Here is a 15,027-nt window from a genome sequence, read left to right on the forward strand (position 1 = left end):
ACAACGACATTAAACGACATTGTTAGCGGTTTTATGAAATTGGTCATGAAAACCACTATACAAACGTAATAAAACTTGGAATTGTTACTTGGGATAGAAACTTCGGCTGGCGCAGACGCACTCAGGACTTTCAGCCTGCTAACGAGCCTACTACAGCAGCCCAAGCTACTCGCCGCTCTGCGTGTACTCGAAGGGCACTTCAGCGATATCGGCCCTACCTCCTGTATTGGTGAGGAGATTTTGGGGCCACCCTGAGTGCACAAGATGAACCGGTTAATAGAAATAGGATAACGTGGATAAAATTGCTATGAGAGCACGTTGGATCTCTCTGAGCGAGCAAGTTAAAGGTTATGGTTGTGTAAGTTGAATCGGTGATTGAGTATCGTTGATAACATTTTGATGCGGTTTCTGACCATGCCTGACGACATGTCATTGTAGAGGCGGGGAAGGAAATCCAACAGGTTGAAGCACGTTCAGATTACTGAAGACGAACAGAGCGGCCCTCCACACACATGACAGAGAAACACTGGCAACGCAACGGTGATAGACTGGTTAAATTGCAAGATCGGTGACAATGAGACGCTAAAGGAGGAGAAATTGTTTCTACAAAAATGGGGATCAGGATGCCACCTACAGCTAAACTGTCACAATTAATCGAAGCAACTTTGGATCGACGGTTGTGTTTCGTATGCATCTCGTGGGCTCCCATGAGGCTGTCCGACACGCGGTAAGGGCTTAAATAATGCAACAACACATCCGGCATACTGGTTAACATCGGCAGAGTATCCGATCGGAACTGTGCAGGAGACCTTCGCTAGACGGAGAGCGAACCATAAGACGATTGGCCTAAAATTAGATAGATCAAAGACTAATTATACGAAAAGAGTAGCCACTTCGAGACGAGTGTGTGGTTTTTTACGATTCAGAAGCATTTGTTGCCGTCGGAAACTGCGTATGTACAAAATCCTTATTAGCCTGGTAGTTCTTCATGCCTGTAAAGCCGTTACACTGGAAGAACATAGGCGCCCTTGCCGTGTTTGACCGCAAAGTGCTGCGACGATCTTCGGTGGAATACAAACTGAAAACAGAGACATTACATGGGGAGAATTCAATCATACACCTGGTGGACGTCGAGACGCTACGGTGAGCTAAAAATATCGTAAGGATGCCGGACAATAGTGCAGTGAAAGCCGTTCTTTCAGATATCAGGAACAGATGTGCCCAATGAGGGAGATTGCTCGACCAGGTCGAAACCGACTTGCAACTTGATCCACCTGAGAGATTGACGACGACTGTCTCAAGACCTAATTGATTGCATTTGACGAACTTCCTAGGAACATCGTTCTTGTCCATGATTTTTCATACCGCTTTTCTATCGATGGTATCAAACGTAGCTTAAAAGTCAACGAACAAAGGGTCCGTGGGAACTTTGTATTTACGTTCTTATTTATGGATCTCTCGCAGTGTAAAAATTTGATCCGTTGTTGACCTCTTTCAATGAAATCGGCCGGATAAATTTCCACAAATCTGTTCGCAATTGTTGATAGTCGGCGGAAAATGATTTGGGACAGCACTTTGTACCTAAGCGGCATTGAGAACGATGATCACACGATAGTTCGCACAGTTCAACTTGTCGCCATACTTGTACACGTGCACTTCTTTGCCATCCATTATGCTTTCTTCTCATCCTATAGGATGAGATCGGGGGATGGATCGTCATTCCAGTCGTTCCACTGATTCCGTGCCACATGTTCGATGATGCTCTACGCTACAGTGCAAATGGCTAGTCTGACGATATCCAAACAAACCCCGAGAGGGGCTTCATCCAGGTTGTTCGGCAGCGTAGCTTCGACTAAATGAGCGTAGTTAACGGCAACGTCTAGCTGCTTCAGATGTGCAAGATTCAACCGACACTGGCATCAGTACCAAATGTTGTTCACAGTCGAAAGTTTTGGGCGCATCTTAACCTTCATTAGATAGTGGCCCGAGTCACCGTTAGTGCTTCGATAGGATCTGACGTCAATGAAGTATGAGAAGTGCCGACAGACGATCAAAAACTTGGTCGGTCTGTGTTTCTGCCTGATTTGGTAACCGCCAGGTGTACTTGTGAGTAGTGTATGCTGAAAGAAGGTACTGCGCACGGCCATGTTTTCGGGGGCGACAAAGTCGATAAGTCCTTTTTCGTCGCATGGCTCTGTTTCGAGTTTTTTGCTTATTAGTTTTCCAAGCTGGCGACTTGCAAGGCCTGTGGATCTCGTTCCCTTGGCTTTTCACCGGGGTTGGTTATTCGATATTCAATAAAATATGGTGCCGATATAATGAATCACTAATTCGAGAGTAAATTCAAACATAAACACAGCTAGGAAGAAATATTCTCAGCAAGAGAATTAATTCGTAGACAGTAATTCACTGTTGGGTTTACATGCACAAAAACTGTCTACATTCATAAATCATGCTCAATGAAGCAGTAACCGATAAGATTATATAGGAAAATTAAGTTCCTGCCCAGTTTGACCAACCGCATTATGTTCAAATTGTGCACGATGGCAAATTGCACGCGCTGTATTCAACCACACAATACCATACAAGCCGGATAAAGGACACCGTATGCTAGTGTCATCTCTCGAAACTAATAGTCTTTGCGGACGCCACATAATGATGCCATCGTTCCTGCAAACGTAACGATCGGGCCCTATCTGGATTGCGATTAGGCACACGTCAAGAAGACCGGAACAAGCTCGATGGCGTCGTATCAGCGAAGATAATAGACGTTTATAGGTTGTAAATAGCTAACAGGTTTAGCAGCAGGAGCAGCAGAATGACCTCCTTTCGGGAATGACAACTCGAGCAGCACGGAAGCATGCCTACACCTTCGGATTTTTTGGACGTTTTATTTTTGGGCACAACTATACATAAACCGAAAGCCGAACAAACCCACGACTTGGAGCTGTCCCAACATCTTGTTGCTATCGGGTGGCCTTTTCATACTTTTTTTTCTCTCTGCATGTTGGCATTCGAACTCTCATACATTTTACCGATTTCGCTTATATCGTTAGTTGTTTCCGTTTCACCGAAAACATACTGTTTTTTATCAGATGGTATTTACCAGGTTGAATAAAAGAGCTATCATTCTCAGCATAGCTGTTGCGAAAAAATGGAACCCATTAATATTATTTATGTGACATTGATTTGCGAACCGTACTCTAGAAGGTTCAATTTTGGAGTGATTTTTTTGTCACAATTTGGTAAGGTGGGCGTAACGGCAAAAAACAAATGACACGGTTTAAGAATTGCTTGCTTATTTTTTTCGCAAATAATCGAAATTTAACTGAAAAGTGCACTTACTTCAGAAAATTCGTGACTTGCATACGAAACTTCTCATAGCAATAACGATGCCCTCAGCCTTTTTTTGCTCTTCACCTTTCACTAGAAAAGTGGAATTAATTTACCCACTGAGATGCGACCCGGAAAATAAATACTTATGCAGCGAGGCATTTTCTCCACTCCACGAAAGAAATGCATTTTCAAAAGCAAATATGTAATACCTTCCAACCAGCTTCTCGTTTACTTGACTTGTCTACCTTGCGATGGAGAATGTTTTCCCTATTATTCAGAAAGGAATTCATACTATTATGGGCGCTATAATAAGGGTACACTTGATACTTCGAAAATCTGTAAATAACAGTACGCTACCGTTTATTTGTTCCTCTAACCAGACTTGAAAGCTTTTCATCCTACCATTAATATGTTGTTCGACTGTTTACGATAGATTGAAAGTCATCGTTATTGTGATGGAAGACAGATGGCAGGAGTGAGAAGACGACTTCAGCAGGTCAACTAACAAGCCTCTTCCTACGAACGTTAATGGTTATTAAATGAGTCTGCTGCGTTCCGGCAATGTTTGTACAGCTGTAAGTCATCAAAGATGATAGTAAGTTTTTTCCCCGACCACATATGGGGAGGTTGTACAGCAAAAAGTCACCAGCAGAAGAATCAACTGTACCATCGGATCATCTACGCCCTCATTAGCGATAGGTACATCAAGAACCGAAGGCTGCGGAAGTCATCGTTTGCGCTGCTGTATCTGTCGTACGTGTTTATCAAAATGCTTCCAATGACACTGGCCATCGAAACGAACACCGGCCTGAAATCGGCAACGGCACTAAGCGTCCGATCCCGCACACTACCGGAGATGGTGGCGCCACATCTGGAGGAAGACGACGACGACTACATCGACGAGGACATCGACGAATACGACATTGTCAACAATAAGTCAGGTGAGTGTAAATATCTGTAATGAACACTTATGGAATAAGCACTTGAGAGAATGCTAACTGATTTAATTTCTAATTCTTTTTAAAATATTTAGATGTTATTTGATCTTTAAACTTGCCATTTTGATCTGAATAATTCTTACCATTTTATCCAAGAGACAGAGAAGGGGAATAAATATATTCTGTGAACTCAAATGCTTCTCACAAGTTTTTTTTACAATAGCTTAACATTGTTAAAACATCTTTTCTTTGCTGGAAACTTACTTACTATCATTTCCAATCAAGTAAAACTTTCAGGGTCGATATTCCTCCATTCCTCTATTCCGAGCTAAGCAAAGCAAAGCCTAGGTGCTACATTTCATTATCGAAACTTGACCTTTTTTAATACGACAGAGTTCGCAGTCAGGTGTTAGAATACAGGAAAATTGCAGGTCCAGTTGCTGCGATCCTATTGACTCTAACAGTCTCTCCCAGCTGAGATTCGAACATACGACGACTGGCTTGTTATACCAGCATCGTACCTCGAGGCCAACTGGGAGGTATTCCGAGCTCCGTGTGCTATTAACCTTTTAGAATGACAATTAACAAGTATAAAATAACTTTGTTGAGCCATCAAACAAAATCAAATATTTTAAACAAACACGACATAATTTCATTCGCGCTCACCAAACCAATCGATTGATCATATTTAATATGTACATTTATTAAAAATTGTTTGCCAAATTATATTGGAATCAGGGTATCATTTGCTTGGCTGACTTTTACTGCTGCAGCACCGAGCACCGGAGTACCATTCCGAGCCGATTGACTGCTGAATGACAGCTTTTAAAAAATACTTTGTGGCGAATTCCGTTGAAATAAAAATACATTTCAGTTAATTAATAACCGCAGTATTCTCTTGGATGCACATTGATTGGTAATAAAATTCAAAATAAGCATTCGATTCGCATCGAATATGCATTATCTCATTATTATGAGTTGTGTTGTTATTGGCCCAAATACAACAAATATGTTACTGAATGTAGTGAATAAATGAATAAATTTGCAAATATGCTTAGGCCTTGCAATCAGGGCTGGTTCGTTCACTTTGACTTAATTTTGATTCATTTGACAGTACCGTCTTAGCCGAGCAAAATTTGACAAAATTGTGTATCGAACATTTGTAGAACTAGTTATCATCTTCAATTTTGCTGAATAAAGTTTTACTGTATCTGTTGTAGTTACGATGCTACAATGCTAGTACGTCATTAGTAACTAAATGAACGTTCATTTAGTCACTAATAAGGTACTAGCATTGTAGCACCGTAAATACAAAAGATAAAGTTAAACTTTATTTAGAAAATTGTAGATAATAACTGGTTCTACAAATGTCCCATCTTTGACTTTGTCAAATTTTGCTCGGCTGAGATGGTACTGTCAAATGAATCAAAATTCAGTCAAAGTGAACGAACCAGTCCTGCTTGCAATGCAATTCAAACTAAAACTAGCATCTCTTATTGATCTTTCAAGGTGAAAAATCAAGTTGTAATTAATTAAGTCGACATCAACAGACTACAGGTTGCGTGGCGAATTTTTGCAGTAAATGTTTTAGTAAATTAACACCAGTTAGTCATATATGCGAGGAATGGTTTGTGGTTTATTTTCTTTCGTAACATATGGGAATTGTAAATTATTTCATTCAAAAAAATCGCCTTCTCTTTTAATGACTGTTGATAATACGCTTCCGGAAACTGCCACATGCACGTTTTACGCACATACATACCAGGCACGAACGTCATTCTCACAAATTTTTCTTGATGCCGTTTGAGCCAGGCTTGTTGGTTCGATTTTACATCAAATTTGACAGCAGCTGTAAGCATTACGCAATTATACGTTTGTATGCTTCAGAAAATTTGTTGCATGTGTGAAGCAGATAGTGAAAGATGTTCGTTTTTTTGTGTTACCGACAACGTAAGATAGGAAAAATTAGAAAAGTTAGAACTTTTGATGTACGATGGGAGTCTCCCCATGCAGTGCCTGCAGCTCGTGATTCATACGCCTCCGCCACTCTCCGCTTTCAGTTTGTACTCCGCCAAATATCGTCCGCAGCACTTTCCGCTCGAACACGGCAAGGGCGCGTATGTCCTCCATGACCAACGTCACGGCTGCAAGTCCATAAATAACTACCGGTCTAATAAGGATTTTGTACATTGTTAGCTTCGTGCGGCGGCGTATGCTTCCTGATCGTAGCGTTCTACGAAGGGCAAAGTAGGCCCGATTTCCCGCTTGGATGCGCCGCTGGATCTCCTTACTAGTGTAGTTGTCCGCGGTCACCAGCGTTCCCAAACACTTGAATTCCTCTACCACTTCTAGTTCGTCGCCGTCAACGGTTACTGTCCGTAGGAGACGCGCGTTTGTTTCCTTTAAGCCTCTTCCTTTCATGTATTTGGTCTTCGACGCATTTATTTTTAGCCCAATTCTCCTAGACTCCGCTTTCAGTCTGGCGTAAACTGCCTCCGCCGTCGCAAAGTTCCTGGCTATGATATCGAAGTAATCTGCAAAGCCTAGAAGTTGACTACCCTTGGTAAAAATCGTGCCTCTCGTTTCGATGCCCGCTTGTCGGATCACTCCCTCAAGAACGATGTTGAACAGCATGCAGGATAAACCGTCACCTTGTCTCAACCCTCGCCGCGTCTCGAAGGGACTCGAGAGTGTCCCAGAGATGCGTACGAAACACATCTTTCGATCCAATGTAGCTCTGATTAGTCGCATCAGTTTGTCCGAAAAACCGAGTTCGTGCATTATCTGCCATAGCTTGTCTCGATCGACTGTATCGTATGCTGCTTTGAAATCAATAAAGATGTGATGCGTGGGCACGTTGTACTCCCGACATTTCTGCAAGATCTGTCGGATAATAAAAATTTGGTCCGCAGTTGCGCGAGCACCCATGAAATCCGCCTGATAATTTCCTACGAAACCTTGTGGTATCGGTGACAACCGGCGTAACAGGATTTGGGAGAGGCGGCGTTTACCAGCGTAATACCGCGATAGTTGCAGCAGTCTAGTCGATCACCCTTTTTGTAGATGGGACAAACCACTCCTTCCATCCATTCCTCCGGTAGCTTTTCCTCCTCCCAAATCCTCGAAATAACCCAGTGTAGAGCCTTTGCTAGCGTTGCTCCGCCATGTTTATAAAGCTCTGACGGTAGGCGGTCCTTCTCAGCGGCTTTATTTCTCGTTTGACTTCTTGGAGATCAGATGCTAAGACATTACTATCTTCCATGGGCGCTCCTAGGTTAATTTCCGTTCCGCCTCCTTCTGCGACTTCGTCATTGAGGTGTTCATCGAAGAACTGCTTCCATCTGTCGACCACCTCGCGCTGGTTTGTGATTAGATTCCCTCCCTCGTCCCTACACATGTCAGTTTTCGGTGTGTAACCCTTCCGAGTTTGGTTCATCTTCTCATAAAACTAGCGCGTGTCATTAGCTCGGAATAGTTGTTCTAATTCTTCACGATCTCTGTCGTCCTTTTGACGTTTTTTCCTCCTCACGATCGTGGTCAACTGGTTCCTAGCTCGTCGGTATTTGGCCAGGTTCTCTCTAGTGGTAATACTTAGATAATTTTTCCAAGCAGTTTTTTCCTCTCCACCGCTTGTTGGCATTCCCCATCAAACCAATCATGTTGTATACTCCGAGGGATGATACCTAGTGCCGCGGTAGCGGCCTCTCCGATGGTCGAGCGTATCCTGCCTCAACCGTCTTCGAGGTTTGAAGCACCTAACTCCTCGGAAGAAGGCAGTGCCTCATTCAGTATTCGCGCGTAGTTCTCGGCAGCTTGCGGGTTATCTAGCTGCCTGATGTTCAGTCGAGAAGGGCGGCTTTGACGTGCCCGGTATAATGTGGACAGCTTTTAGCGCACATGTACTGCTACTAGGTATTGGTCAGAATCAATAATCGCACCCCGTCGGGAGCATACGTTCATGATGTTAGAGGAAAACTGGCCCTCTATGAGCACGTGGTCAATTTGGTTCATTGCACGTTGGCCAGGTAATCTCCAGGTGGCTTTGTGGATATCGTTGCGCGGGAAAAAGGTGCTTCGGATCACCAGACCTCGGAAGCTGCGAAGTTTATACATCGTTGGCCGTTATCGTTCGTGTCTGTGTGCAGGCTATGGGGTCCTACCACCTATACATTTCTTCCCTACCAACCTAAGCGTTAATATCCCCGATGACGATTTTGATGTCCCGTGACGATCAGCTGTCGCACGTTGCCTCCAGCCTCGCGTAGAACGCTTCTTTCTCATCGTCGGGTCTACCTTCGTGCGGGCAGTGCACGTTAATGATGCTATAATTAAAGAAACGGCCCTTTATCCTCAATACATACATTCTCTCGCAGATCGCCTTCCAATCTATTAAGCGATCCTGCATTTCACCCAACACTACAAAATCCGTTCCCAGTTCGTTGGTACCACCGCTCTGGTAAAACTGGGCCTTTCCGCACGGATCTTCCATACCTTCTCTTCTTTGCGACAGATTTTCTGCAGAGCTACGATGCCGAGTTTGCGCGATTCAAGCTGTTTAATCAGCACCCGCTCGCGACCTGCAAAATTTAGCGATCTGCAGTTCCAAGTACCGAGTTTGCATTCATCGTCCTTGTTCCGTCGCCTAGGTCGATGCCGAATATTCCGCTCCGAATTTGCTTGAATTTTGTTAGTTGTAAATTAATTAAGGTGTGTAGCCGTACTGAGGCAACACTACCGACTCTCGCGATGGGGCTGCCATCTTATAGTGCCGAGACTCACTATATCTTCTTCCCGGTTAGTATACGACCTTAGTTTCCACCGGGGTTGGTTGCCCGATCTCCGCTAAGGTTGCTCGTACTCCGCCTGGTACCACGAGGAGGTCGGGATCGGAGTTGCTGGATAAGAGGCTAACGACCACTATGGGGTCTATATTCCGCATTATCCAGCTATTTACCAGGCATTTTTTCGATTAATAAGTACATAATATTGAAACGAATATAAGTAGTTAGTCAAAACTGTACAACCGACATGTGGGAGTACTGATATTAAATCTATCTAGTTATCGATATTTTATAGTCAATTTTTCGGAAAAAACTCCTGTGAAGCTTCTAAAGTTTGGACGACATAAAGCATACCTACTCGTTCTAATCTTATCTAATATAATAAAATAAAATCTAATCTAATCTAATCTAATCTAATCTAATCTAATCTAATCTAATCTAATCTAATCTAATCTAATCTAATCTTATACTAACGCAGCCAATTCTTGAAAGAATCCTGGAAAAATACAATTTCTTGAATCAATCATTTTCTTCACAACCGCGCAACATGTACCTCCGAGAGAATTCCAAGGATCAAGTCTAATACCTAATTCCATTAAACTCCGTGGAAACCGTACACCTCCCGTACCAATGCATATTTGTCGAATAGACACCAATCGGTTTTCTATCTAGATAATTTGTCGGCACCACTACCAATTGTTTCCGGTGTGCCACAAGGTTCAGTGTTAGGTCCTATATTGTTCACTTTATATATTAATGTTCTGCCAACAAACTTACAAAACTGTAGAATTCATCTTTTTGCTGATGATGTGCAAATCTATTTTGATATTTCAAACTTTACGAAACAAGAAGCGGAAGAGCTAATAAATGAAAATCTAAATAACGCTTCTAAAACTTAAGCCATTTACTTGACGAGGTGCAAACCGATTACAGCGAAACCTTGTATTGTGCTCAATAACTCCCAAATACAATATAAGGAAACCGTATCAAGTTTGGGTATAGTTCTTCAAAGTGATTTGGAGTGGGATTCTTTCGTACTACAACAGTGTGGTAAAATATATGCTGCGCTTCGCTCTCTTCGTCATTCTTACTTAACTCAAGAACAAAATCAATGCTCTTCAAAACACTTATTTTACCTCACTTAACGGCTTGTGATTTTGTACTTAGTCAAGTATCGACGTACGCTTTCGATAGATTACAAGTCGCTCTCAACTGCTGTGTTAGATTTATATTCAGTTTAAATCGATATTCAAGCGCGACTCACTTGCAGAATGAACTTATTGGTTGCTCACTGAATAATTTTACCAAATACAGGTCTGTGATGATTTTACACGGGATTATTCACAAACAAATACCGCAGTATGTAGGGTAATCAACCTAATTTGGACCCCATCAGCAGCTGTACATAATTTGGACACTTCCATTTGATTTTGCTGTAAGTGTCCAAATTGTGTAAAGCTGTTGATGGGGTCCAAAATACGTTGGTTACCCTATATTCCAAACTGATACCTATGAGAAGCAATAGAGGCAAGAAATACCAGCTTCAACGATGCAGGACGTCGCATTATAATCAGTCATTGCTCATTAGAGGAATTGCTTTCTGGAACCAACTACCTAATGAGCTTCAAACAATCAAAGGAAAAATAGGGTTTAGGAAGGCGTGTTTAGAACATTTAAATTTAAATTAATTAATTTTTGTTAGTTTGTTTTTCTATTTAGTATTCGTAATAACACTTCATCTGGTCGAATCGTGAACAGAAAAGACAGTAGTCTTAAGTTTTTTGTGAGCAAATAAACTAAACTAAACACGTCCCATATAGATATTGATTTATTTACAGTCGTTGGGAGTATCTTGGCTAATAAAGGTTAAGTGATACTCCGGGCCCTCGGGGTTGAACTAATGGCATTCAGACCAGAAGCCTGGCTGCAATTGACCAAGGATATAGCGCCTTATTTCGCTCTCTAATAATATATTTGACTAACAAAAATATTAGTTAAAATAATATAACACTTGAAAATAAAGTCTTGTGTTTCAATGGTTACCTAAAACTATCGTTATAAGGTTAGGAACTGAAAACCAGACGACCCCGTACCGCCTAGCATTTGTAAGTGTGGCCACGTGGAGGCGCTAGGTAGGGACTTGATGGGATGACTAGAGCCATGTTGGGCGCTTTTTTTCTAGTTGCTTTCCCCATTTCATACCCCGTCATAAAGCATATCTACTCATTTATTATAAAACCAGCAAACCAAGCTTCGAAACCCCTGCTGGCACTTAAGCATTATTAATAACTGCGCAAATGTCATGTGTTGGTGTTCGTCAACAATTTTATCTAGCGATGTTTCAAACCCTTAAGTATAGCTGAAGTGTACAAATACTTCAACACATTTGGAGAACATTTCTCTATTTTATTGAACGAATCAATAATGTTCGAAGTCAATAGTTGAAAAAAAATTGTCCGACAAAACGAAACTAATCAAGCACAGAAGAATCGTGTCCTATTTTCTCTTACCAGTCCACAGTGCACATAAGAAGGGCTCCATATAAAGTAGCGGCCAAAATTGCCGAATGTAAAATTTCACATTTTAGCACATGCCTAAACGCGGTTTTGTAGTAAATTGTCTATATTTTTATGATTCGTGAATAAAATTTTGAAAGAAAAAAAATGTCATGTAGAAATAAGCCGTCAAAGTTGCCCATTTCAAAAGTTTGAAAAATGAGTCATTTTGAAAAAGTCAAAAAATTAAATAGTTATCGTGGATGTAAATATTATTGTTATATATTATTTTAAAACTGATATTTTAGCCTATTAAAAAATGAAATGAAAACAAATTTAAACTCAATGTGGTGCGCCATACGCTACTTATAATAAAAATGAAATTTTCACAAACTTTAATCAAAAAAACAACTCTTGTCGCCTCTTGTCGCCGCAGTTTCTAATAGTGCGTCTGAAAGCTCGAAGTATGTTGTATCAAAACATGAATTGAAAGTTTGCTATAATTTGACGTTTTCCGAAAAAAAATAATTTTAAAATTGTCATATTTTTAGTAAGTCTTTGAAATTTTAAGTACTCTTTCAACAAATTTGATTATCTTTGTTACTAAATTTATTTAGTACCTGAAGAGAGTTTCAATGACAAAATGGGAGAAACCCCGCGAGAAAGAAAATTTTTTTTTGTCAAGCAAATATTTATATCGGTAACATTTGATCATTTTTCCCCAAATCACCCTAAATATGAGTTCTTATATGTTTAAATCATTTCTTTTGTTACAAATATAATCTAGAATCAATTTGAAACTAAAAAATAATTTTGGCCAAAAATCGCAATTTTCCGACTATTGTGCAGTGGTCCAAACAGCGAAATACGTGATCGTTTGATATAGCGCCGAAACATGAAGTTTTTCGCATATAGTGTCTTTACGAACATTTCTTGGTATAACAAGCCCCTTCTTGTGAGAGAAATCTTTGGGTGATTAATTCCCTTAATAGTGAGATACGAAATTTATTTTCTCGTATATTCGAGATACAGGTTTGGTACTTTCGGCAAAGTTGTAGTAAATATTAATACAAACAACGTTGTCAAAGACACCATACTTGTATCTCTTCATGGAAATTGTCTGTGAAGCGTTATTCATGAACAGGCCCTTCAAAACAGTGTTTAAACCCTAAGTTATTCTGGTCAACTTTTACGTGTTCATAGTGTTCTAAAAAGTTGTTTATTTTGCTAAAATCAACGTTTTTGTAGAACATTATTATACGTGATTTTCTGAAGTTTCAGAGATATTGAGCATTTTTGATGAAAAATTGTACTACTTTGAGCTTAAATATTTCCCAAGGTGGCAAATGGTGGCAGATCAAACAACTCGTACTTAAAAGTACAACAAAAAGATGTGTTGCTTATTTTATTTTTTGGTTGAGTAAAGTTAATTGTTAACTACTTGTCAATTCGTGTAATTAAATAGACTAAAAAGTCATTCCGAGAAAATTCGGTCTTCTGTGACTGTTGTTGAAATTCGGTCATTTGGATGTCGGCCATTCGTGATTCGACCATTTGTGTTTCGGCCATTTGGTACCATTTAGCCCATTATGGATGGGATCTTTTGAAAAGACACCAATCGAAGGTATTGAACAAAATAGACTTAAGTTAGTTGTTTGGAAGCTTTTCTGTTATTAATTGCGTCAAATAATTTTGAGTCTACATTCATTTTCGACTCGAAAATAGGCGAAAAAATTGTTGGTAACTCAACTTGTTAGAAAGAGATTGTCAACATAAACAAAATGGCGTTTATTGCATCCGAAATACATTTTAATTGTTCGATTAACATGACTGTGAAGGATTTTTAAAACAATTATAACTTTTGAGGATACAAACAGATACAGTCAATTGACATTTGATTTTAAAGGTTTTTTGTTGTACTTTTAAGTAGGAGTTGTTTGGTCTGCCACCATTTGCCACCTTGGGAAATATTTGAGCTCAAAGTAGTACTATTTTTCACCAAAAATGCTCAAAATCTCCGAAACTGCAGAAAATAACTTATAGTAATGTTCTACAAAAACGTTGATTTTAGCAAGATAAACAATTTTCTAGAACACTATGAACACGTAAAAGTTGACCAGAATAAGTTAGGGTTTAAAAACTGTTTTGAAGGGTTTGTCCACGAATAACGCATCATAGACAATTTCCACGAAGAGATACAAGTATGGTGTCTTCGACAAAGTTGTTTGCATTGATATTTACTACAACTTTGCCGAAAGTACCAAACCTGTATCTCGAATGTACGAGAAAATAAATTTCTTATCTCACTTTTAAGGGAATTAATCACCCAAAGATTTCTCTCACAAGAAGGTGCTTGTTATACCAAGAAATGTTCCTAAAGATACTATATGCGAAAAACCTCACGATTAGGCGCAATATCACACGATCACGAATTTCGCTGATTGGACCACTGTGCAGTCCACTTAATTTCCGTTCCTGAGACACTGAACTCCGTTCACGATTAAGTGAATTTAATCGGATTTTCCATAAGCACGCTAGAAATTTCTGAAATAAGTCAATCGCTGTAGGAGAATTTATCGCAAGCGATAAAAATTTTGTTATTCCTTCAATAACTCGACGACTTTTCAACCCATGTGTAAGGTGATGAGAAAACAAAACTGTTACGCTGGATTATGTCAGATAACTTCTTCGCTATGATCTCAAGCGTCAATAAACAGAAAATATTATCGAGGGCAAAGTAATATAAAAATGTGCTGCATTTAGCAACGCTCGATTACTTTTATCGAGCGGAATAACTGTATGTGTAATAGAGTCCATGCGGCAATAACTACCGGTATTCCGGCTGGAAGGGTGTGCGGAACTGCATTGCGTAAAAACAATCGATGCCATTGACGTTTCGCTGCCCAATAGCCTTTCGATGTGTACTGGTGGCCGACTAGGTGAATGAAACAAACAAAAATTGTCGGTTTTCCGGTTCTACGTACGAATAAAACCGTTGTAAAAGTGGATTGTTACTGTTATGGTTAGAAATACACAACGGAATAACGGAAAGTACTTCTTCGAACATTGTTATATTTTCATTAGGTTTAATCTATATTTAAACATTTTACAGCCTTATATTAGAACTTTTATTTTTGTTTAACCGGTTTCGAGTGGCTGTGAAAGAAACTCACTACACCGGGATTGCCCCTCAAATATAATACTGTAGATTTCAGGTTCAAATGATCTAATTCATTAATTATTTATGATGTATTATTAGTACTGGTGGGTAATATGTCAGGTACTTCTATGTTATACTTCTACTCAAGTCGATGATAGTCAGCCTGACCCCACCTGGTGGTCTCCTTCTTACTGCTCCCAATATATACATTCTACACCGTGCGATGTAGACACCTGTTGCGCAAACTGAGTGTTCGATATGACGATATGTAAATGAGCACAGGCAGTGAAAGTTTTCTAAGAAAAATGCAAACTAAT

General features: G+C 40.1%; 1 protein-coding gene across 1 annotated transcript in view; it reads left to right on the forward strand.

The window, feature by feature from the left end:
* Positions 1-3,899: 3,899 nt before the first annotated feature.
* Positions 3,900-15,027, forward strand: part of LOC128734955 (uncharacterized) — a 51,445-nt gene continuing 40,317 nt past the window's right edge. The window contains exon 1 of the mRNA XM_053829373.1: positions 3,900-4,277. Coding sequence (XP_053685348.1) covers positions 3,926-4,277 — 352 coding nt within the window. The 5' untranslated portion in view covers positions 3,900-3,925. The remainder of the gene's footprint in view (positions 4,278-15,027) is intronic.

The sequence above is a fragment of the Sabethes cyaneus genome, chromosome 2 (assembly GCF_943734655.1).
Source record: "Sabethes cyaneus chromosome 2, idSabCyanKW18_F2, whole genome shotgun sequence".
NCBI lineage: Eukaryota > Metazoa > Arthropoda > Insecta > Diptera > Culicidae > Sabethes > Sabethes cyaneus.